Raw genomic sequence first — 24,922 nt, forward strand, 5'->3', positions numbered from 1 at the left:
TTTGCATTATCCCTGTGATATCCTAATTTTTTTCACAGGAACATTAAGAATTTTAATGTCTTTGAAATGTATATGCGACAAAAAAAAATACAATTACTTGTGTTAGGTAGACACTTACAATTTGAGTTCTAGTTGGTCTTGATACACTGTCTGGAACTTTTGCCACACTTAAGTGTTCACATGAAGCTTATCTTAAGAAATTGTATTTGTCTGAATTAAACTTAAAAGAATTTCATCCAGAGTATGCTGACCTTAGCAATATAGAAAGTGGTACAGAGCTGGATGCCCTCCCATTAAGTGTAAAACTTTGAATAAACGTCTAAGCAAGAAGAAGAAGAAAGCAAAAAAAAGTGAAGTGGGACGATGTGATTCAAAGGGTAAGGCAGATCTTTTATAATAATAATAATAATAGTATATAGTATGTTCTGATATGCTGGTTTAATTGTGTAGCCTTTGTAACTTATTGTTATTTTCAATATGCATATGCAGAAAACAAGTTGTGTTATAGGAACAAAAAAAATAGTTTGTCTTGCTTTTCTTTTTTTCTCCTTCTGGTACTTACTGGCTCCATATAATATTTGCTGGTTGTGGCACTGATGGTGTGGGGCAGGTCAACAGATTGTCAGGGAAGATGGGAGCTGTGGGCAGGTTCATCTTGCTGGTGTTCAGAACCTTTCAGGGTGATGGACGTGGATCACATGATCTACCGATTGCGCTGCGCAAATAATGGATCCTAACTAGAGTTAAATATATTCTGTCCGGGCCTCGAGATCAGGCTGGCGGGACGATAGGATCAGAGAGATGCTCGATGCTGCCCCTCCCGTGCGGGGAGAAAGCCTCCATGTGATCTCCCTTCCCCTCTCTCTCTCTGCTCCAGCTTTGACGTCAGACGTTCTCCTGTTCGGTTGCCATGGTAACACATTTCCCTGTACCCCCTTCCTCTTCCCTCCCTCTCTCTCTCTGCTCTGGTAGGTCCACAATGGTACAGCCAGCATCTTGCAGCACAATGGTTGCAAGGTGGTGAGCTGGGGGAGAGTGATTCAGCATCAGCGAACCTCGGTTCCATCCACCTCTGCTTCTTCTTCTTTTATTTTTCATTTCTTTCTCATCGCCCCCGCTGTTTATTTTCGAGCCTTTCTCTCCTCCGTTATCTCCGTGAACGTCTCCGTTAAGCCCTCAGCGATGCTCTCCGCAACGTTTCCCGTCGGGATGTTTTGAAAAGGACTGGCACCGGACTGGGATCGTCATCAGCTGGCACGGAATGGTAAGGGCCGGGGACGGGGTTGTATAATGTGGATGCTCGGACCTCAGCCGCCCGCCCGGAGGGTGGAGTGATGAATATTGATCGGAAGGGAAGGTTAATGAAGTCCACTAATGATGCTTCGGTGGGAGAGAAAAAAAAAAGAAAAAGAAAAAAAAGGCGCAGACATTGAAAACAAAACTCATCTTGGCAGATCCACCTCCGCGGATGATGGTGTTTTATATAAGATCAGGCGTGATTTCATTATGGCGTTAGTTCTGACCTGACAAAATGTTGTCCATCGGATCTCCATGCATGCACACATCCTGCAACATCACGGAGATTAACCATTGGTTTGCCTTGAAATGCACAACGCGGATGACACTACTTGAAGGGACGCTATCCAGGCTGCTCCTCTTTGTTTTTATGACATTCAGACTTGGAATTTAAAAGCATTTAAGCATATCTATCGCCCTCAACCATATGGTACATATCTGTGGGAAAAGAACACTCTTTCCTGCTGTGTGGCGCGTTATGCATATTTGATTTGGAGTGCAGGAGTGGTGCAAATGTGTGATGGAGGACTGATGTTCTTCAAAACACAAGCTGAACACAGGACTACATACTGTAGGCCTACATGCAGGGTTTGGCTCTCCTCCCCCTCAGAAGTCAGCTGCGCACCTTGTGCATTATGCAGACCATCAGTACTCCACTAGGGATGTGGGACCAGCCTCAGAGCCATCATAAGTGCTTGGAAACTAGATACCTGCAGAAAAAACTGTATAAATTAATGGTCTTTTGCTGATCTATAGGGATAGTTTTTGAGTCATGCTTCACTGCATGGGGCTATGAGTGTCTGTGATAAACATTCAGAGAAAGTTTAAATGATTTCTGAAGGCTTTCTTATTAAAAGTAACCCGAACTTGAAATAGTCAAAATGCAGAATGATGTTATTTACCTGCATGCAGATTATATTTACTTGATAGCTGTGGAGCTACTGAGTAATGTGATCTCTTTAAATGAGCTGTTTCAGGCATTCATGTGCACAATTTTGGATGATTATAACCCACCTTGTCATGCTTTACAGACTGAAGAGGTTTAAATTTAGACATGAATGTGTCAGCGATCCATTGAACGGGGCTTTTTCATTCTGTTTTGTATTATTTACGCTCTCCAATTTGGAGTCTGTCCCAGCTTGGTGCAGGGCCACAAGTATGGACTAATTGCAGGTGTTGTGCCATTCTGTGGAATCGGCGAACGCTTAAAGGGTGTCATAACAAAATCCCCATGTTGAAAACAGCAAAGAGGGAGGCTTTAGCTTTGTGACCTTGGCTGCTGAATTATTCAGGAACAGGCTTCCATGCCTGTGAAAGTGCTGCAGGGAGCATGCAGGCTTTACAATTAAACAAAGCTTTTATGGGTGTTTCTGCAGTGCCCGAAGAGATATACAACCACCTTTTATTAGATAAATTTGTCTGTCATTCTTCTTCTCCTCCTTTTTTGTTATCATTCTCATTTGAAAAAGCCAGGTGCAATTATTTAGATATTCTTGCCTCCAGCATTAGAAAGCAGTAAGTTTCATTTGAAGCAGTGGATACTGCAGGTCTACACAAACTGATTACGAATGCCATTGATTTTTGGGGAGGTAGCTTGTTTAGCCAATGGAGAATCATCAATGGAAACAACCACCAGCAGACTAATGCTATGTTGCTCAATAATACTAAAATTCTGCTTTGTGTTGTTGAGTTCATGGCATCAGCACACTAATCCTATGTTATGCAATAATATAAGACAAAGCAATTTAGATGAGGTAATGGTGGGATTGCAGGCTTGATTAATCAGCAAAGTAAAGAATGGAATTGGTCTTCTGGTGAATATTTGTTGAGTCACGTGTCAGTGAATAATGTGAAATGCTTGTCCCAGTTTTTCACAGCTCAAAGTGATGTAGATTGATGTGTTATTTTGTCCAATCATCAGCCACGATTTCGCATATATTCACTTTACAGTATTAGATAGATAGATAGATAGATAGATAGATAGATAGATAAACGTGCAAGATTGAGATCATTTGATCAAATGCAGTATTCTGGAAATAAATCAGTCTTCCAGAAATAATTTTTGCTGATCATCAGTTTCTTAAATTTCATCAGCTGGCTTTTGTGAGCCATTTCTGTCATAGCTGCCTTCACTGCATGGAAGGTCAAAGTCATTAGGAACGCATGGATTACCGAGGAACATCATTTGTCACCGCTCAGCGATGGCAAGAGTTTAGCATTTCTTTTTCTGCATATTATCAGGCTTAATGAGAAATTCCCCAATAATAAAATGCAGAGCATTTTACATCTGAAACTAGCTCTGACAGTCAAATGAATGGCATCAAAACAGCAAGACAAATAAAACATTTGGGTAGGAAGGATGCTGCATAAGAGACTTAAAGTTAACTTTGAATAAAGGCTCAAGCTGAATTTGACGATAATGTACTTATTGATTTCCCACATTAAAACACTCTTCACCTATGCATAAAATGTTAACAGTTTAATTACAAACTGTGTCTTTCCCACAGTCAAATAGCAGAAAACCACACAAAACATATTGCCTATTTTTCTACATTGTTTCTCAGTGTATGACACAATTTTGTTAGATTGTCGGTAGTTTACTCCCAGAGGTTGCTGCTTACCACCACAGAAAAACAAGACAAAACACTGTAGCACACTGAGATGCATAGTTACATAATTGGATTTGATCGGACAAATATGCAGCTTTTATTTGCTTTTACAGAGAGCTGAGAACGAGACTTTAAGCTTTTTGATTCGGCCCCAATCTCCTCGCAGCGCATCTGTAAATAGAATTAAGAGTCAACAAAGGTCGGAACAACTTGAGGGCCATAAAACCATTTAAAGACGCTGCCAAACGAATACAAACAACAGCGTGAAAAACTGCAACAAATTTAATCAATTCAGCAAAACAAATTTACAAAATTTCTCTGTATATGGCTTTCAGTTGTCTGTATTTTTAAATCGGTATAATCCTGGCGTTGCATAAGTTGGCCATTCATAGAAACTCGCAGGCTGTTTGTTATTCAGACCCATTTACAGCATGAGTGACTTGGGGATACAGATGTTTCTTTTATCGCGTCCTTGACAAGATAAAAGAAACAGAGTTTTGCAACAGTGTCCATTTTTAGAAAGCGTTATCTGTTACCATGGTACCAGAGCATCTCTGTGATCATGTCAAGCAAAATATTTTTAAAACCATATGTGTTTGGGAAGTTGTTTCACAGAGAGCATGGCGGGTTCAGCAGTGTGCTCCCGCCTGCCCTGACAGGTTTTCAAAGGAAAAGCTGGAAATCATACAAATGTGCTCAGCACCTGCCAGAGCCGTGCATGTTTTTTCACCGTGCGGCTCATCAGAGATCTGCAGCATAAGCAGGTTTTCAGCTAACATGTCTGTTGTTTACTTGAAGTGAATGAAACGATGTAAGCACGGCTACAGACGGAAGCAGAGACAGAGCGAGTTTCATCTCTAAACAAATCAATAGACGTCGGTGAACATTCAAGATTCTCACAGCCTGTAGATGAGCTCAGGAGCAAGTGCCGTCTTGTTTTCCTGGCCGGGCCTGCAGTTTGAAGTGCTTCCCTTCCTCCCTCCCCTGAGCCCAAATGGGAGGCTGTACTGCATTTGGCTCAGGCTGCACAGCGAAGGCAAGGCGAAGCTGCATACTGCAGGAGAGGCTGCTGAACCAAGCACTCACAATGGAGCTCCGAGGGAGGGGGAGGGGAGCTGGTTGGTTGCAGCGAGGCTGGGAGCCTGGGAGCAGGAATGGTGGGAGTGAGGGAGGGACAAAAGAGAGGCAGGAAAGGGAGAACGCACGCTCTCATCACTGTTTAGGATGGAAGGAGGAAGATATAGACGGGTGTGTACAATGCTGGGGCGTTCATTGTGTGGCATTCACATCGAGTGTGGCTTTCAGGTGTATGACAGAGGGGAAGAGACCATTGAGAGGAGGTGAAGCAAAGACAGATGGGAGAGTGAACAATAACGCTGGTGTCTGTGGGTACGTGGACTGGCACATTGTGCTTTATCATCAGCTCTCTTGGAGTCAATCAGCCTGCTCAGTGCAGCCATGTACCATCGCTCTATGACTCCGTTTCAATCCAGCGCCGCTACACTGAACAAGATTAACTTGAGGAACTGAAAAACATAAAACGGATCTTTCTTCAACAAGATGAGGTCAGAAACAGCGTTATAAAATGTGCCCTCAAATCTGAGTGGATGGGAACTTGTTAGATGCCAAAAGTGCATCACTGTTGATGCAAGCATCAGCTGCTGGGACAATGTTACCTCATACGTAGTTGACTGCAGTCCACACAGAGACTAAACTAAAAAAATACAAGCTTAACTCAGCTAACATTGAGTAAAAGGCAAGTTACGCCTTGGGCAGGCTGCCATCACAGGGTGAACAGAGAAGCAGACAATCACACAGCACACACACGTCTCATTTAGAATCACAGATTAATCCAGTGTGGATGGATGGATGGATGGAGAAAACTGAAGTACCCAAAGAAAAGCCACAGACACAGACAGCGCATCCAAACTGTGACCCAGATTCAAACTCAGGTAATCTTGTCGTGAGGTGACAGTGCTGACAATTTCACCAACCTTACATTTTTTTATTCTCTGCAGATATTGGCTTGATATACCATGAGGGTACTGCTCCAAATATTAAAAAAAAAAGCACACAGAAGAAATATCATTAGCACATAGCATGTCCTTTAGCACCAGTCTGTGGACACTTGACAAAAAAACTTTATGTCAGATGAATACACCCACACACCTGCTGTACCAAAACCTTTTGGCTTTGCTGTAAACATTTTGAGCCACATTACCAATAAATGCAGCAGGGTGGTTTCAGCTCATCACACTCACATTATTTTGATATGCAAACCTAGCACAGTATAATCTTTATATTAGTGACTTTTGTTTCATTGTAGAGCTATTGGAATTATGCTGTGGATTATTTAATTTAATTAATAAAACAGTCGACTACATTATCAGAACAACATAGCAGACATGGTTCAGACACATTACTATGATATAGGATTTAAAAATACTTGATCTGACAGATGTCGCCCGATCATGTCTGATTAGATCACTGAAATGTTTGCAAAATGTAATTGTTATTTTGATAAAAATTGTTGATGCACAATATGTTGCAAATGTATCATCATATTGAAATTTGCAAAACACACAGACTGCCTAAATTATAATAGTATTTCTACTCTGCATCATCCCTGTCAACTTATCTTGCTAATTATAGATACAGTCTTAGTACAGTAGATTGTGTTTACAATGGATTAAATTTTTGATCTTTATTGTTTTAACATCACGTTATACCTGATGTGAAGAGGTCAGAAGTCAGCATGAGAGTGCAAAAATCAAGAAAAATGAAGACAGCCACTGCTATGCTTCTGAAGCACTCTGAGTGAGAACTCCAAACACAGATGTGCTCCAAGAAAGAAAAATAAACATGGCCCAGTTTCAAATGGAGTCCAAGAAGAAAAAAAGCACGGTTACTTGGAGATACACATCCTAAATCCCAGAGACATTAACTTTGTATACTTAAGTGCTTATTTATTGCAAGTCATATCACAATCACATTACTCCAGAATATCGGAATGTCACATGATCAACTCCCATTGTGGAGCTGTACTAAATACAACCATTGCAAAATGTTAATAGTCACATGTGTTAAAAACTAAAATGTATTTTCTTTGTACCGTTTGGTCACTTGGCGGGCCTGGATTCTATTTTTGCGATAATAACAGTTATTTATTATTCGTCTGTTTCATTATTTGCCTCATTAAGCCATGACAGTGAGCTAACATGCAACATCAGGATGCTGGAACTATCTCACCTAAAATACCATGAATGCTTTTTTCCCCCCTTTTTTTATTGTTTTCAATTACACTTACGCTCTTCCTGCGATGAAAAGCCAAAACACCTGCTGCGGAAAATGGTCTATTCTGAGGAAGAGACATCAGGGATTTCTGTTGTCCCACTTGGCAAAGGATAGGCTATGTTGCCTCAGTTCAGTGGATTTATAAAGAACATTACACACTACAGTCTGTTTCTGGTTTTTATTCCTTCCTGCTCAGGCTCAAGCAGCACAACAGTGTAAAAAAAGCTTTAGAAACCAGCGTGCTATCTCAACAGCACTTGCTTCTGGTTGCAGGATATGTAAACCAATGAATGAAACTGAACATTCAAAGCACTGTAGACAGTAAATTGTACTGACAACAAAATAGTACAGTGGGGCACTGCCTGCTTAGCATGCAGAATGATTAGTTGTTGGCCTGGGGCATTGTTGTGCCCGTGGGGCTGGATGGTAACAGAATGCAGGGATCTAAAGAACAAGGACAAGCCACAACTGGAGAATAACGGTCATCTGTATCCATGATATGCAACGGCCCATGTAGGATAATGAAACCTTCCCGGCTGCTCTTCTGATTGAGCATTTATTTCGTTCTTTGTGTCCGAGTCTTCTCAGAGCTTCAGTGATTCTGGCTCAGTCTTTGTTTGTGAATGTGTACTGCTTATCCTTATGTGTGGCTGATCTAAGTTCACGTAGAGGACAAGATTCACATCTTTGGCCTCTCATTTTTTGCAGAGACCGATCATCAATTTTAGAAAAAGCACTGGCCCAGAAAAAGCCAGACATGGGTCTAAGTAAGAACCAGAGCTGAATTTTTATTTCCCCCTCTCTGTCTAGTTTTCATCTCTAAGCATTGGCATAGTTTTTTTTTGTTAGTTTGGATGCTGGTGAGTGTTTGTCTGATTTTAAAATGGCACACTTCACCCAGATGTTCATAAGTTTCATCCAAACATGGCAGAACAATTACATGCTCTCTGTTCGGGCCTGATGGCTGCTTGCTCACATGGCTCTGCTGGTCCTGCATGAAATTGCTTTGACACAGGCTCTGAGTTGTCTTGTTCCATCCAGTAAATCGAAAATACGCCAACAGACATCAGCAGTCAATTTTAGAAAGACAACCCTAGTCACATCCCGGCGGCTGCTACGATTTTGGCAAATTTAGCGGAGCTATACGGCAAAAGTCCTTTACATCCAACCGCACTGTTGCTTTCTACACTGATGCAATATGAAGCCAATATTAAAGAGAAAGGATCAAGAGCTGTCTGGTGGAAGGACGAGTTTTTGAATGCAGCTCTCATACCCAACAAGTGTTCAAATGTCAGTATCTCCCCAGGATTTTCGTTTCTTTCTGGTTAATAACCAACAGTAAAAGGGTGCAGAACTGAAAATGTTGCTGCTTCAAAGTTAAGCCATTTCTTTCTTTTTTTTTTTTTTTTGACAGTAACTGTTCTGAAGTTGGAATTTGGAATTGTTTGAGAATCAGAATCGCTAAAAGGCATTCAAAAGAGAGCAGGCCATATGTTATGGCTCCTATATCAGAACTTACTCAGTGTGCCACTGGTGTTGAATTCCATCTAAGCTCAACAACAGCTTCCCGTCTCAGATGCTGTTTTTAGAGGCATTTCTCACACTCTTGATAATGGTTCACCCTTTTAGCAGTTAACTGACCCTCACAACTAAACTCTTCCTGTGACTCAGAGTCAGTAAAAATCTGCAGAGAAAGACTCCTGCTGAAATGTCACTTAAAAGGCGACTAACATCCTTCGTAGAATGAGAAATTAATTACTGGCTGCTGTTGGGATGTCAAGCCTTGGTTCTCAAGTGGCCCACTCTGAAGTTGCACTTCTTTCACAAATCACATACCATTGTGTTATCCAGGTCCATTTTGGATCTGTTTTGGATTTATTTAGTTAATCCAGTTGTTTTCACATTTTACTAAAAATATATACACTTATTGCAGTACAATCTACCATTACTCAAGTCATAATTGTCAAATTTTCCTCTAACTAAGGCTGCAAACCCCACCATGGTCACTGTATAGCAAAACATCAGTACACATCTAAATATTATTGAACAGACCTGATTTCAGTGTCATAAAAAAACAGAACCTCAAAAAAAAAAAAAAGTCTCCCTCAAGTCTGCTTCAAATACATATATTGATATTAACACTATCCATTGTAACTTTTTTTGAGTTACAGCTTCATATTTAGAGGAGACAGTGCAAACATGTCCTTCTAACTACCTGGAAACAGAAGAGTCATGGTGTGTGCCGCACTTACTGCTAACAGTCGGAAAACGTGAGCCGAGCCTGCAGCTTGTGGGAGCCGCTCTCTCCTCTCTGAATAGACTTGTTTAGCCTTTTCAACCAGCGGGAGCTGATTTGCTCTGAAGAGACCTACAGCAGTCAGAATGATATATGGGCATTTTAAAGGCTGGTGCTGAGTCTACTTGCAGGTACAACCCGAGCAGCATTTCAACCATGACCACGATCAGCAGAATCCGGTCTGAGGGCTGAACGAACCAGCAGGCAGTCTGATTTGTTTCACTGCTGGCTAAAGGGGAGGAAGGAAATTGCTGAAAATCCTCATTATCTTTCCTTCTCTTTTTGATAATTATTTAAATCGGACTCCTTTTATATCATGAGATTCATTTACTTTTGTACATTTTATTTAAAAATGTGTAGAATTTCAGAAAACAACGCCTGCTCAATAAATTATTCATGAATTTTCCTTAAAGGTGCTGTAGGCAGGATTTTGCTAGTCAATGCTAATTTTTCTGTGTTTTCTTTGGATTAAATGTTAGAGTATCCATTGATAATCCTTTAGGAGTGTAGAATAATTGCACTACCGCGAGGGCGCAGCACTTCCATCTGTCTCTGTTCTGAGCTGAAAAGGAATCTCGACAGCTCCAGGTATCTTTGACCAATCAGAAGAGCCCATGAGGCTCTAACTGTGATTGGTCGAGGGGTGTTCGTCACACATTCTTGTGGGAGGGGCTTAACTTGCGTAAGGGCGTGATGTCAGAGAAAACAGGACAGGATTGGCTGTGCTGGGTTTCAAATCACCATCTTAGATGGGTCAAATCGCCATCTTGCTTAGGTAACCCTAAGCAAGATGCCGAATCCTGCCTACAGCACCTTTAAGTTGTTGACTTTACTGTTTTTGAAAAAAAAAAAAAAAAGGAAATTTGTGGTAGATTATGGAATTGTTTTAACAATGCCTTTGGCAGTACATATTATACCATCAGGAAATCTGCTAATCTCCTTTCGAAATGGGACCACATTTGCCTGAGAAGATGCATTTGTGGGATGAGCAGCAGAGCTGAGTATTTGGGTTGCAAACATGCAAAATCTGCCCAATCTTTTTCATGAAATTAATTTGATGGTGAAAATCCGTCCTGAAAACGAGCCCCGACCAAAACACAAAGGCTCTTTTTTAACAATTCATTGATAGGTTTGTAGCTTTTCCCACATCCTGTCAATTGTCACCCACTCACAAGATTGACAATATAAATCAAATACAGAACACGCTGCCCAAACAACTTGTGTTTGTCGAGGTCTGTACTTCCATCTATCAAGCTACTGTTTGCATGTAACCTCACAAAACCACATTCATCAGCGAGGCAGTGTTTGAATTACTATAGTGTCCACTGCTGGGAGACAAACATTTTGGCCTGTGAGAGGTTTAATATCTTATGTACACAGATGGTTGAAGATTAGAGCGGCACAGATATAACAAGCCTGGTGCCACGGCCCATTCTGAGTTGACCTGTTAGATTAATAGCAAATATTGTGCTGGTTGAAGTGGCGGCTGCGATGTCAGTCATGACAAATACACAGATGCGGTGTGACTTTATCATAGTGGTTGGAGGGATTGTAAATTGTGTATGGATTAAGCATAAAAATCCTATCTGTCCCCTCATGTGCAAACCCTTTCCTTTCCTTTCAGCTGTATTTCTTGCTCATAATGTATTCAGCTGTGTTCCACGTGCCTGTCATTTCTTCTCTTCTTTTTGCACTTTATTCAATGAATATGCACTAGGTGAAACATTATTAATTTATTGCATTGCTTCGTGCTTAATGCTATGGTTTATATAAACGCGCCACACCCAGTGAAGAAATGAGGAACACTGGCTCGTCCGCTCGTCGTTCGGACCGTAACGCTGAGGAAAAGGTCAGGTGAAATAAGCCAAATCTCTCTCCTTTGTGTCCCACATTTCCTTTCTTAAAGCTGCCTGGCTCCCTTTTGGATTCAGCCCAGGCATTAAAGCCAGCTGTGACTCTTATTAGAGGAGCTGGTGGAGCAGAAAAAAATATTTATCTCCAGAAACTTCCATCTATTTATTTCACCAGCAAATTCATGAGCGCAGCTCCGTCCCTTCATCTCCTCCTAGATTCTGTGAAATACAAACACACCTCCATGTTTGGTAACATTCGTGTGGGTTTTATAGCACCCACACCTCTCTGTTTTCCTATTAGTTTTAATTCCATTCCTAACGCTGCATATCAGTTCATTGAGGACAGATGATCATTAGCACACATCGAGTGCTTCATTACCTGGGAAACCATTAAAAACACGCTCGTTGTGGGCGAGAGCCGCCAACTGTCTTGCCGCTGCTTAATGTGGGAGTCAGTCATTCACGGCCTTCTTTCCGTCTTTGTTTCACCCTTTCAATGTTTTGACCCGAGCCGCCGCCGAAAAAGCTCAGGAGAACCTACTTCTGCACCAAATTGACCCATTTAGCTGCTCCGTCAGAGTAAAAGCTCTGCAGCTTTGCCAAAAATCACTCCAAAGCTTTTATGCAAATTATATCTCTGATGGTCCTGGATCCTCGAAAGCTTATTTCATGTGTGGCAGCTGTACGTGAACATTCCTGAGGAACTGCACATCTTTTCAGGGTCTTAGAAATCATATCCAGCCTCAGGGTTCAAAAGGTTAATGAGCCAGCAGCACGCTGGTAAATGGTTTGAAAAGTGCACATGATGTTAAACAGGATAAAAGATGAAAAACAGTTTTTTGTCATTTACATTTAAATTTAAATTATTAGTACTAAAATTAAAAATAAAACTGAAATCTAACAGCATTTTTGTCTGTGTGTATGTGAAAAATGTCTTGTTGTTTTCAGATGAGTGTCTTAAAGGTTGACAGTCTCATTTTGGAGTCATGTTTATCAGCCAATTATGAAGTCAGGCACTTTTTATGTTAAAAGAAGTGACTGTTATTGGCATATCTGGCAATTGTGGGTTCATTTATGTCTTCTAAAGATGCGGGTAGACGGATTTCATAGGACTCAGACTCCTTCAGCTGCCATTCAAACCACATGACCTGATATTATAGACATTTTAGTGTCAGGCACATTATTATTACCTCTTTGATGAGACATATTTATTAATTTTAGAGTCCAAGGTCAAGGTTTAAAAATGTCTGTGATATTGATAAAACACGAAATACAGCAAGCAGTACTTACATACATAAACAACAAATGTCTATAATAGACACTGTATATTCTTTTTAAAAGCAAGAGAATAACATTAAAACCAATGCAACAGCACATATACCTCAATTTTTGTAACCATTTTGAAGTAAACCCACACATGCACATGGAGGACATTGAAACTTTGTACAGAAAGGCTCTTCAACCAGGGATATTCCAGGCAGAGTGCTCTATCATCACCCATCTTTAGATGCAGTCTTTGGAGAATGTTCCGGAGCTCTGCTTTGTTCAATGTTTTTACTTTCCGAAAAAAAACTATGTAGTGTGTCGTCCTTGCCTCAGGGAAAATGGTGCAACCTTTGTTTGATGCTTCTGTACCTCAATTACAGAGTCGATCTCGTATTCCTCACACTGAACCTTCTCCACAAAACTCACAAAGAGAAATCGTGCTTCCCAAAATCTCAAGCTATTACTTTAGGTGCTCCATACATTTAAAAAAAAAAAAAAAAAAAAAAAAAAAATCCTGGCATAAAGAGAGACTATAATAAAATTGGCCCTGGTCCAGATGGAAAGTGGACGGGTTTGCCAGGAAGCCATCCATACACATTATCATATTGTCTTTCACTCCTCGCTGGCACCAACCATTCACTTCTTATTTTCAACACAAGTCAGACGGACATCTTGGAACACGATGACGTTGATCACAGTGGCCGTACTGTATTGCTTTGATGAAGAGTCAATATATTGGTTATTTCATATTTATAAAAGAGCAGGCACTGGCGACTTGCTATTTTTTTTTTCCATTTATTGAGAATGATGGGGAGAGAGTAGAGAAGACATGGCAGTCGATTGTTTTTTTCTTTTTTTTTTAAGTGAGATTCATTCTACCATCAGAAAAGTTGTGATAACAAAAACAACACTTCACAGAGAAATCACCAAAGTTTTCCATGAGTACAACTGTGTTTAAAGAATTATTTGCCATCCCCACATGTGCTCTGCCTCTGATTTCCTCTCTCCTCTGTTTGTGTCTTCCAGGTATTTATGAGCAGACATTTCTTATATAACTGCAGCCAACCAGTCCTGGATGTAAAGATAGCCTTTTGTCAGGTGTGTGTTCCTTACAGGTAAAAAAGGTACAGTATTCATTCACTTCCATTTACCTTTCACTGCTCTGCATGTTTTTGTTCTGTTTGTTTCTCTGTGTGCAGAATGGATCATTCTGGAGAACTTTGTGTTTATATATTAGCAGGTTTTCCTTTAATGTGTTGGAATAATTGGATGTTATGTTGGGGTGAACACTGCACGTCACAAAGATGAATTTATTGGAAAGTTTGAATGAAATGTTTTAACCTTTGTTATAGCCACAAGCACACAAACATGTAGTTTAGTTTGTTTTTTTTTTTTTGGTTTGTGAGTTGTGCTGTAATTACACAAACTGTAATTAGGTGGTGTTTTAGTTGTGGCAGCATTCTGGGTTTGCTCTTCCCAACTAATTATAAGTAATTATGAGTAATTACACCCCGATGACTGTGTGCACATTAGCCATAAGAATGACATCTTTGAATGTGCAAAGACATTAGTGGTTCTAATGTTATCATGTGGTTTTTCTAGAGGCTAAATTTCAGCATGAAAACTGTGAATTCGGCTGTTGTGTTTTTTGCCAGTGAAGTTCAAGTTAAAGACTTTCAATGTTACACAGAATAACATGCATTGAAATGTGTTTTGCACCTGTTGTCTACCTGTTGTTGACTGAAGAGTCAATAAGTCCTGCTGGGTGCTGCTGCCCATCCAGGTGGTAATGCTTCCAGCCAGAACACTTTCAGTAGTAGTGCAGGTGTAAAAGTAAAAGTTCCCGAGCACCTTGAGAGGAGCTGAGAGTGCCTCGGGCTTCCGAGGTGGTGGAGACGCTGTCTCGCTCTCTTCACCAGGGTGTTGATGTGACAGGACCACGTCAGGCCCTGTGTGATGTTGACACCCAGGAATTTGGAACTCTGGGGAGTTTATGCCCTCTGCTGCTCCTCGCTGTACTTCACAATCAGCTCCTCGGTCTTTCTGACATTCAGGAGGAGGCTGTTGTCTCTGTGTGTGCTGTCCTCTAGTTCTAACCCTTTAATACAAACTTAATCGTTAAAAAGCAATGATACAAACCAATAATGAAGCAGATAAACATGGTTTATTGAATGAGGAACGGATCTTGACAATTGATGATGCAGTTAACCATTTTCTTCCAGATGTTTCATTATTTGGCAGGTAAGTACAAAACACATTTAAATGCCAACATTGCTAACCTTTGCCCCACCTTTTTTTTTGTCTGATGCAGGGTTTTGGAAAACAAGTGGATGTGTCATATATTGCCAAGCATTACAACATGAGCAAAAGCAAAGTGGACAACCAGTTCTACAGTGTGGAAGTGGGAGACTCTACCTTCACAGTTTTAAAGCGCTACCAGAATTTAAAGCCCATTGGCTCTGGAGCTCAGGGAATCGTCTGGTAAGCACTCAACAGAGCCTTTCCTTTATGTTCTGTTTTATACTGTATCATGCCGTTTGATGTGCTTTCCTGTTATATTTAATGGGCCTTTTTGTCTTTAAACTGTGAGATGTTTTTTTCTAATCATTTAGTAGTTCCCACAGAAAGGAGATTAATAAAGAAGAACGCATGCATTTTTATTTTCACAGTTTACAGTTTCTTTGATTATTTCTGTGTGAGTGGCAATAACTAAGACGTTGTTTCACTCTGTTTAATGCCCCACTGTGGGTCCATTAGTTTAATATTAGATATATATCAGCCTGTAATCGTGTGATTTAATATCTTTATGCTGCAAAATAAGAAGAACTGGAAATGAAACGTAGGATAAGGGGGAGTTAGTGGATGCAGATTTCTCTTTTCATAGTGTTTTTCGTACAGACAAAGAATGTCTTTTAAAATACACATTTCTCGTGCATGAGGATTGTTTTCTAACATCTTCATCTGTGTCGTTTCACATCAAATTCACTGCTTCTCTCCTCCTCCAAACTGTTCAATGTCTGGTGACTCATTCTGCTTTCAGGGACTTCTGTTCAATCTGCAGAACATTGAAGTATTTTTGTGGAAAATGATGCACCTTCCCTACCAACGAGATGTAGCTCCACATTCAGACACTGCGTCAAACATGTTAAATGCAGTCTGCTATTAGCTCATAGAAATGCCAATCAGACAGCAAACCTCTTTATCAGGTGTTTTGTGTGAAATCTAGTTGTTTTAGAAAGTCTCAAAAGATATGCAAAACACTGTTAATCCAAGTGGATGATGTCCTCTCTTGCAGTTACTTTTTAAATACAGTAAAAACCAGAGTAGACATTCTAAAAATCCAATTTCATTACTGGTTATTTCGTAATATTGATTGTTTGGTTGACTGACTGGTGCTTTTATAATTAAGATACATCTGTGTAAAAATGACCCAGTGACGTGCTTGTAAAAGAGATTATTCGATCTCAGACCTGGTAAAATTAAGGTCCAATAGAATTACTGCAAGCTTGACAAAATGTCTGTTGTCGATCAAATTAAAATTAGGTTCAAAATTATGCATTTTAGCATTGATTTAGTCACAGATGTAGAGCCACCGGGTTTTAACATCTTCAGTGCTATGACTTGATGACAGATCCCTCATTTAGAATATGGATGTGCTGTCCATAAGGGGCTAACAGGATGGGCACTTAACTGAATCCTTAATCCAGATTGCAGAGAGTGCCTGTATTCATTGTAATTCGCCTCACGCCTGCCCTGTCAGAATGCAGTGAAACCACTGCCAAGATTCCACTTACAGGAATGCATCTTACACTCTTGGTCAAATGACCAAACAGATCTATAATTTATATTTATGTTGATGTTATGATACTGTGGTGTTATTCCCAGACTCAGAAAAAGCCTCTCCTGGATGTGCTGAGCTGTTTTATTCCAGTGGAGCTCGTGGAGTGTTTGAAGATTCCCTCGCTGTCGGCCGTCTTGCCCTCTACTTGCTCTCTTCCATTGTCCTTCCTTTGCTTCCCATGCCCTCGGTCCGTCTCTCCTTCCGTTCCAAAGCAATTCTGCGCGTTTGCAAAAGGAGCTTGGGCAGACTGCTGCTGCTGCTAATGCTGGGATTGTGCCCATTTAAAGGATATTGTGGAGATGAATGGCAGGGAGTGCAAATCTAATTTAACCTGCTCTGCTGTGTGTGCTGCTCGGTTGTGCGCACAGCTGTCAGCTGGTGTCATATGGTGATGGCATTACCACAGCCAAATCACACAAATCACCAAAGATTGATATAATATCCTCCTGATTATCGAGGTCAGCTCTGCTGCACCGTAAACACAGCCTCATCTGCAGGACTGGGACTGCAAATTCTTCTCATAGCATGATCAAATAATTAAAAAAGTGACCTGCTGACACACTGTTCACTATCTTCAACGTATAATCCACAAACTGTGTGACATAACCTCGATTGCATAAGCATCTGTTTACCGTTATTACAGTTTAAATTCCTTTCTGACGTGCATTTCCATACATTGATCCTCAGCTGTTAATAGCAGGACTGACATGGCACACATGAGCGGGTAGGGATACAAAGCTTATCTGTAAAGATCATCAGCGAGTGAGTCTGTACGCACTCGGCTTTCTTATGCAATCTCCAGACTCTTGTCCCGGCAAAGCCTGAGAACATGGTAATGAGGGGAAACTTGATTCTGATTGCTTTTGCCGCAGTTAAGACTCATTCAGCCTGCGTCGTCGCCCACATCCCTGCCCTCGTGACTCCTGCGCTCGGTCAGGCCGAGCTCTCAGCAGCTTTCTTAGTCTGGATGAAGGCTTTAAGTAGTTTAGCTGGTCGTGACATCATCTTTCACTCAGGAAAGTGATGACTGGATCAAATCCCCATTGGATCAATGCTTTTATGGAGGCTCCACTGTTTCCATGGCCACACATCATCCAAAGCCCACAGTCTCTACAGAGACATGACAATCCACTATGTTTCTCGCCCTGCCGTCCATACAGATGGCTCCAAACTCGATTTTCAGCAGGTTGTGGGAAGGGGGCGCACTCTGAGATATAAGTGAGAACGTGATGCGATGTGACGTCTTTATGGCTGCTTTTTCTCTGCTGCCGTTCATTGAAAGCCAACATAAATTGAAGCAAAGAGCTAAAATCCCCGAGGTTCTTGGGAGCTGGGATTGTGTTGAGCCAGCAAGACACTCATTTTGCTGTAATGGTCACTAAAATGGTTTGAGTAACTGTGTGGACACAGAAAGCTTGTCCCAATAACATCTCACCCTTTCTTTTTCTTTTTTCTCTGTTGAAACATTAAAACTAATAGTATTTTCACAAATTGTGCAATATCATTTTCATATTATGATAGGGTGTTAGAAATCAGAAAATCAGTGTCTTTAGTTAAGGAAGTTGAAATAAGTTTGTTACGTTTTCAATTCCATGTGAAATGTTAAAATATTGATATGATGCAATAAAATAAGTTGTGCTACGAGTCAAAATGATATGCCACAAAATAATCCGATACAAGGCAATATGATTTTACTTCATAATGAAAGAACAAAGAAGAATCCATTATACTATCTAACTATTGATGAACATATTGTCGACTTTTTGAAGAGACACACAATAAAGCAAAAACCGTACAGAGTAATGGTAAATGGTTGCAGCAAAACTATGAAGTGAATCTGAGAAAATTCCCTAAAAAAAAAAAACAAAAAACATGTTTTAATCATAGACACTTGATAAAATGTAACAGACAGTGCAGCCAACATTGTAACATATATCTGCCTGACAGTGTATCTACCTACCTCTAAACTCTGGCTTGTGAATTAACAAATCTGTGAATTTTTGTGACTTGAGTGTTGTTTTCGCTAATTACTGTGGTAATCAGCCGTCTACTTCCATGAGTCTTTGTTTCCTAGGAGATGTGACATATTCTCGCTTTTGTCTCTGTGACCAGTGACATTCACCACGGATTGTCACTTTGTCACAAAAATCACAAACAGACCCAGTCATCCGGCCGCAAATGCCAAATTAACGCTGATCTGTCTTCTCCTTCTTCTTCTTCTTCTTCTTCTTCTTCTTCTTCTTTTTTCCCTGCTCCTGCAGTGCGGGCTATGATGCTGTCCTGGACAGAAATGTAGCCATCAAGAAGCTGAGCAGACCCTTCCAGAACCAGACCCACGCCAAGCGTGCATATCGGGAGTTGGTACTTATGAAATGCGTCAATCACAAAAATGTAAGTGATTCAGAGGTAACAAAGGAAAGAGAGAGGAGCGTTGTAGCAATGAAAATGCATTCCTCGTATGAGCTGAAGACACTTTAAAAACGAGTCTGTGTCTATTTTTGGCTCCCGCTAAATCCCTTTGCTACAAAACTCAGACAAACCACTGCAATGTTGTGACCGTGCTAAATTCCATGCCTCCGGAAATGTAGCGAACTGGCAGGAGAGTGAGATAGAGAGCACTTCAAGGCATGAATGTGATGACTCGCTCTGCAGTTTATGCTCCTCTGTCGCATTTCCCATCTCCCACATTTATCCCCACTCTTTTGTTCCGTTTTACTTCTCCAGTTTACGCTGCCGTTTGCTCGGCTTAGGGTCTTTACCGGCTTGTTTTCTGCTGCCCCTCACTTTCGTTGTCCACCTCTGTATGTTGATCCTCTTTATCCTCTCCTTTCTTTCAGATTATCAGTTTATTAAATGTCTTCACGCCACAGAAATCATTAGAAGAATTTCAAGACGTGTAAGTATTGTGCGGTCTTCTTTGTGTAATTAAATCATCATCATTTAGCTCGTGCAGCAAACAAGAGGAAAGGTGTTTGTTCTCATTGAACCTGATATATGCCAGAGAAAAGAATGATGATGATGATTTTTTTTTTTAACATGCATTGAGTGCTCATTATTCCTTTGCACCTCCGTCTGTGAGAACACAGCCACTTACATGCAGTCAGTGAAAGTACTGGAGGTGCAATCTGAGTCTGCAGGAGGTATCCTGTTCTCTGAATGATAAATGAGTGTTCACTTTCACAATAATTTTCTTTTAAAGCCGCAGACAAATTCAGACAGCTTGGTAGCGCGTGATAATTTTTCAGTTACAGAAAAAGGAACTGGATCTGCTACAAAATCAGTCCCATGAAGGACTCCTCTACTAATCACTCGTGCATCAATGCGAACCTTCCTCCAGGTACCTAGTGATGGAGCTGATGGATGCCAACTTGTGCCAGGTGATTCAGATGGAGCTCGACCATGAGAGAATGTCCTACCTGCTCTACCAGATGCTGTGTGGCATCAAACATCTGCACTCAGCCGGCATTATTCACAGGGTAGGAAAAAGAAAACGCCCAGTGTTCTTGTTTTGCTTCTGATTTTTGAGTGTAAGTTGTGTGAAATCAAATCTGTTAAATTGGTAGTTGGCATGAAAACAAATACAAGTCTAACACAAGAGGCTTTTCATCCCTTGAAAATGACAAATTTAAGTTTTGAATGTTTGAATTATTTAATAAGCATTGCATGACTTGTTTAGAGTTTTACACATGCCGGAAGCTGGTTTTTGAAAAAGCCAGCCTTTTGGCTTTTTTTTAGGATTGTCAAAGTATTGAGCTCAGAAACTAGACAAACTGTCAGAAATACCAAATTCTAATTTTCAAGCATACTGTATTTTCATTTTTATACTTTATTGAAACTCATAGTTAGTCAGTATAGAATTTGAAATACAATATTTAGACAAATTAAAGCTAAAAAATAAGGTACAATACAAATTACAAGTGTGTCAGCAAAAACAGTTCAATGCTGTAATTAATCAGCAGTAGCACGCTGTATCTGGCTGAATTACACAAACCTTTTAATGCTGATGCTACCAGAATTAGACAGACAATTAGTGTCTTTCTACAATGAAGTGTTTCCTTCTTGGGGAGGTTTTCCACACCCAACTTTGGCTTATTGGGGGTCAGAGATCAGGAACAATCCATTCTTTCTCAAATAAACTGTTGTAGTAAATCAACTTTTTGTGGGAAAATTATATAAACATGCTGTGTTTTCTCTCTCTCTCTCTAGGATCTCAAACCAAGCAATATAGTGGTGAAGTCAGACTGCACTCTGAAGATCCTGGACTTCGGTCTTGCCAGGACTGCAGGCACCAGTTTCATGATGACCCCCTATGTGGTGACTAGATACTACAGAGCTCCGGAGGTCATCCTGGGAATGGGATACAAGGAGAATGGTGAGAGTCCCTTGAACGCATCATATTTAGGGGGGATTAAAATCTAGAGTGATATAGTATATTTGCAACAGTACGATTTGTTTTCAGTGTACTGGTTTGTCCAGCACATCCCTGTCACAGACTGCTGACTGCATTCGAGAAGCTCTCTGTCACGTTCAGCTGTAGTTTGAACCTCCAGGAAAAAAGCAGAGACTTTCAGTGGAACAGTGAGATGTAACGTCTGACTCCACCAACCAAAATCCATTCTTCTTGTCTTTCTCACTGGCATAAACGATTGAATAATTAAATAACATCGACGCTATCGTTCGATGATCGTCCCAGTTGAACGTTTCATACCACTGACTGTGAAAGCTCATCAACAATTCTGCGCTCGAGCTGGAGTGAATTGAAGTGTTGGAGGTATGAGTCACTGATTAAAAGCCCCCAGAACATCAAGACATGTGACTGAATGCCAGCCGAGTTATTACTCATTAGCCGTCTTCCTCCCAAGAATGGAGGCTCGTGGGCTCTTGGGCTTTGAGCTTCCTGCCACTAGTCAGTCTCTCCAAGGCTTCGCTTCTGTCTCTTCACTTCTTTTCAGACCGTGTCTGTTTCTCATTCTAATTTATCTCTCTGTAACACAGCTTTTCACTAATTATTTCTCTCTCACTGGATACCAGCCAGTTTGTAATCATGTATGCATCTCAGAGAGGCTCACTGTGGATTTTACTAACCTTTGCTTTTTCCCCTTCTTTTCTTTGGCTGCTTCTTCGATTCACCCTCACCTCTGTGCGTGCAGTGGATATTTGGTCGGTGGGGTGCATTATGGGAGAAATGGTGCGCCACAAAATCCTTTTCCCTGGCCGGGACTGTATCCTTGTTAATTCACAGAAAGATTCTCTGACGGTGACTCTATTTCTTTTCTGTCTGCTGGATATTTACTTTGAATTTCAAGTCGGATCGAACTTGTTTTTATTAGTCCTTTTTTTTTTACATCAGTCATTATATTTCTTACCCTCACTGTATTTTCTGGTACCAGGCCTGATGTTTGCTGTATGTTACCGAGGTGAACTAAACTACACTCACATCTGCCTGGCTTCATAACACGTTTAACTTGTCTTCTTTTCACGCTATTCACATAACCGGCAGTAACAAAGGTTACGAGCAGGAAGAAATTCTGCCTCACCTCATCTCTGAATATTTAAATATGTGCTATTTGGAGCCTTTCCCGAACGCTACCTGGTGTTTTCTCTTGCAGTGAGGAGAGTGTAATTGCATCCCGGTGATGACTCCTTTCAGTGGGCTGCGTTCGGATAAACAGTCCCCATGCTGTGTGTGTGTGTGTGTGTGTGTGCACGTGCGCACACGTGAGGTGGCTACATGCATGAGTCAGACTCACTTATTAAGCCCTCCGTAATGAATGATTAATCATTTTCCCTTTGAGCATCTGTTAATAGCAGCTTAGGTGAAATTATTTAAGCGGTTTGAATGAAGTTCAGTAGCTAAAGGTGCGATCTGGTAACATGTTCATTTAAAAGGAAATGATGGTGAAAAGTCAAAACGAAGGATATTTGAATCATTTTAGAGATGTGGTCCCATGTATGAATCTCCCGGAGATCATTTTAAAAACTTAAGAATACACAGCAGTCCATAAAAACAGACCATTGCTTTTATTTAGAGTGAGAGTGGTTGTGTCTGCAATTAGAGAATAGAAAAATGTGTTCTTAGTCTTTCTTAAAGGCAATCTGGGGTTCTCCACGGAGAAAAAAAGTTCAGGAACCACCAAGATAAAGGATATGTCTTACAGAATTCTTAGATCTTGAAGAACACAGGTATACTTTGAAAAACTAAACCAAGTTATCCAGGTTATCCAAATGTAATTGATACAAATGTATGTACCACAACTTTAAGGGATGTGTTACATTATTTCAACAAACTTGGTTGGGTTTCAATATTTTCTGTTGTCACGCCCTATCCGTGATAAAAAAAATAAATAAAAAAGATCCCAACAATGTTTTGCGACCTCTGGTTTCAGCCACATTTCTTAAAAAGGCCACACTCACCAGAATGAGTCTTATGTGAAAACGAAACTAAATATTTGTGAACTTTTTGAAGTACTTCTGTGATTCAAAGGAAGCGTACTATAGAACATGAAATTTAGTATTGAACATTAAAAAAATGGGTAACGAGCAAGAGATATTGGCAAAGAGGTCCACTTTCTGTACTCCAAATGTATGTCCAAATCTTTGCAGTTGTTTAACTGACAGTCCGCAGCTCACTGAGAGCCTCTCAAAGGCCAAAATAAAGAAAAATTAATAATAATAAAAACAGCCAACGCCTGTTTAGCACAGTTACAAGATACAGAGTGTGTGTGGGTTTTATAACCAAGACCTGCCATGTTTTTCGTTCCACTGCAGCCTTCTGCAGTGCCCACAGCGTTTGAGAGTCAACAGAGATTGATAGCGGCCTCACTCGGATGATAGATGCACCTAAATTGTTGTGGACAGAGTGCACACCTCCACAGAAGAGACTGCGTGTCGGCGAACATGCGGCGCACACCAGAACATTGTTGGCTTTTGGCTTTTCATGGGATTTGTTGACACGATAAAATCACCGGCCTCATCCTTCAAAATGATGATCTCAAGTTGTTGAGAGACAGATAAGCAGCGGGGAACACAGGAGCTGAAAGTGGTATTAATCTACTCTCTGCGCTCCGTGATCTTGCAGCACCTGAAAGATTAATGTTGTGGAAAACTAGAAAACCCTGCAATGAACTCAGCAATATCTCTCCTCCTCTGTCTCTGCTGGAACAGTGACCTGGAGTTGTTATCCTCTAATACATCCCTTTCTTTCTGTAGATCAATGAAGTATAGTCATGCACACTTTGGTTCATCTTTTCCTTATGGGCCAGTTCTATGCTTCTGCGCTGTCGTTTCTAATCGTAATGCTCTTCATAGACTTTTCGACCTGATGTATTGACCCGCCCTCATGTTATCTCCACCCTCTTGAGTGCCTGTCAAGTGGTGATATAGCATAGCAGTCCGTCTCCGCCGACAGATCACAGTACAGTGGACTGCAACTTGTTTCAAGATGGATTAGTTTTTTTGTGGTGTGTTCTGCTCCCAGCTGCTTTTTCTATCACTTTAAGGAGCAGTGTTTAGGATTTAGGGGGATCCCCTCAGAAAAATGTAGAGTAAGATCTTTAAATTAAGTGCATAGTAAATCATGAATATTAAGTCTTACGTTTTATCCTGTTGCGAGCTCGTCCTGGTCCATAGATTGCAATATTCCATATTTTTATAGAAGACAGACAAACTAGACAGAAGCAAAAGCCGCCTTTTCACATTTTCCATCAAAGATCTTGCTTAACATAGAATACATATTTAAACCTCTAGTGTTACAATGTGCTGTAGTTTCAAGTAAGATTGCTGGTGAGGTTCAGTCACAGAGAGGATCGAACTCAAATAGTAGCAAATAGCAAATAGTTTTTATACATTTAGTACTAATGTTGAATACGTTTCTGATCAAGAATAAGTTTGACAAAAAGAATTACTCTTTGTAAGCTGACAGAGATTCAATGATTGAATCTGCAGCTGCTTTTAGCTTCACAGTGCTTTATGGTGTTTCTGTCGCTCTTTATCTGTTGAGCTTCCATGTAGTTTTTGATCTCAGCGGGGATCTGGTTTCTTTAAAAAATAAATTGAATTAAAAAACAACCCTCTTTAAAGTACAATCAGAGAAGGCATAAAAAAGATGCACGGGGTTTGTCAAACATTTTCTTGAAATCGAGTGTTTGTTGTACGTATCACCATGACCACACGCACATGACGTGTGTGTGTGTGTGTGCTTGTGCATGTGCATGTCTCTGTTTGCATGCGTGTGAAATCCCAGTGGACATGTGGTCCATCGGCTGCATCTTTGGCGAGGTGATAAGGGGGACAGTGCTGTTCCCTGGGACTGACCGTATCCTTCCGACCCTCCGCCGCTCCGTCTCTCCTCTTTATGTGTATGTGACCTGATTACGGCCGGAGGTCTGCGGCATCTCTTTGATCTCCGCTCAGATGTCCCTATTTCAAAAAGCGAATACTCCAAAACACTTTGAGGCGTCGAGCTTTA

The 24,922-nt window shown here is 40.7% G+C and overlaps 1 protein-coding gene across 8 annotated transcripts in view; it reads left to right on the plus strand.

The window, feature by feature from the left end:
* The first annotated feature begins 956 nt into the window (after positions 1 to 956).
* mapk10 (mitogen-activated protein kinase 10) overlaps positions 957 to 24,922 on the plus strand; it is a 31,978-nt gene continuing 8,012 nt past the window's right edge. For 5 of the 8 annotated variants that reach the window (XM_030084786.1, XM_030084788.1, XM_030084794.1 and 2 more), the window contains exons 1-8: positions 957 to 1,264; positions 13,641 to 13,712; positions 14,926 to 15,095; positions 18,717 to 18,846; positions 19,293 to 19,351; positions 19,793 to 19,931; positions 20,662 to 20,827; positions 21,606 to 21,677. In XM_030084786.1, coding sequence (XP_029940646.1) covers positions 1,262 to 1,264; positions 13,641 to 13,712; positions 14,926 to 15,095; positions 18,717 to 18,846; positions 19,293 to 19,351; positions 19,793 to 19,931; positions 20,662 to 20,827; positions 21,606 to 21,677 — 811 coding nt within the window. In that variant the 5' untranslated portion in view covers positions 957 to 1,261. Of the gene's footprint in view, positions 1,265 to 13,640; positions 13,739 to 14,925; positions 15,096 to 18,716; positions 18,847 to 19,292; positions 19,352 to 19,792; positions 19,932 to 20,661; positions 20,828 to 21,605; positions 21,678 to 24,697; positions 24,770 to 24,922 lie in introns of all 8 variants that reach the window. The other 3 variants (XM_030084787.1, XM_030084789.1, XM_030084790.1) reach the window with 2 other exon arrangements.

Source organism: Salarias fasciatus (assembly GCF_902148845.1).
Source record: "Salarias fasciatus chromosome 7 unlocalized genomic scaffold, fSalaFa1.1 super_scaffold_4, whole genome shotgun sequence".
In the NCBI taxonomy this organism is placed as follows: Eukaryota; Metazoa; Chordata; class Actinopteri; order Blenniiformes; family Blenniidae; genus Salarias; species Salarias fasciatus.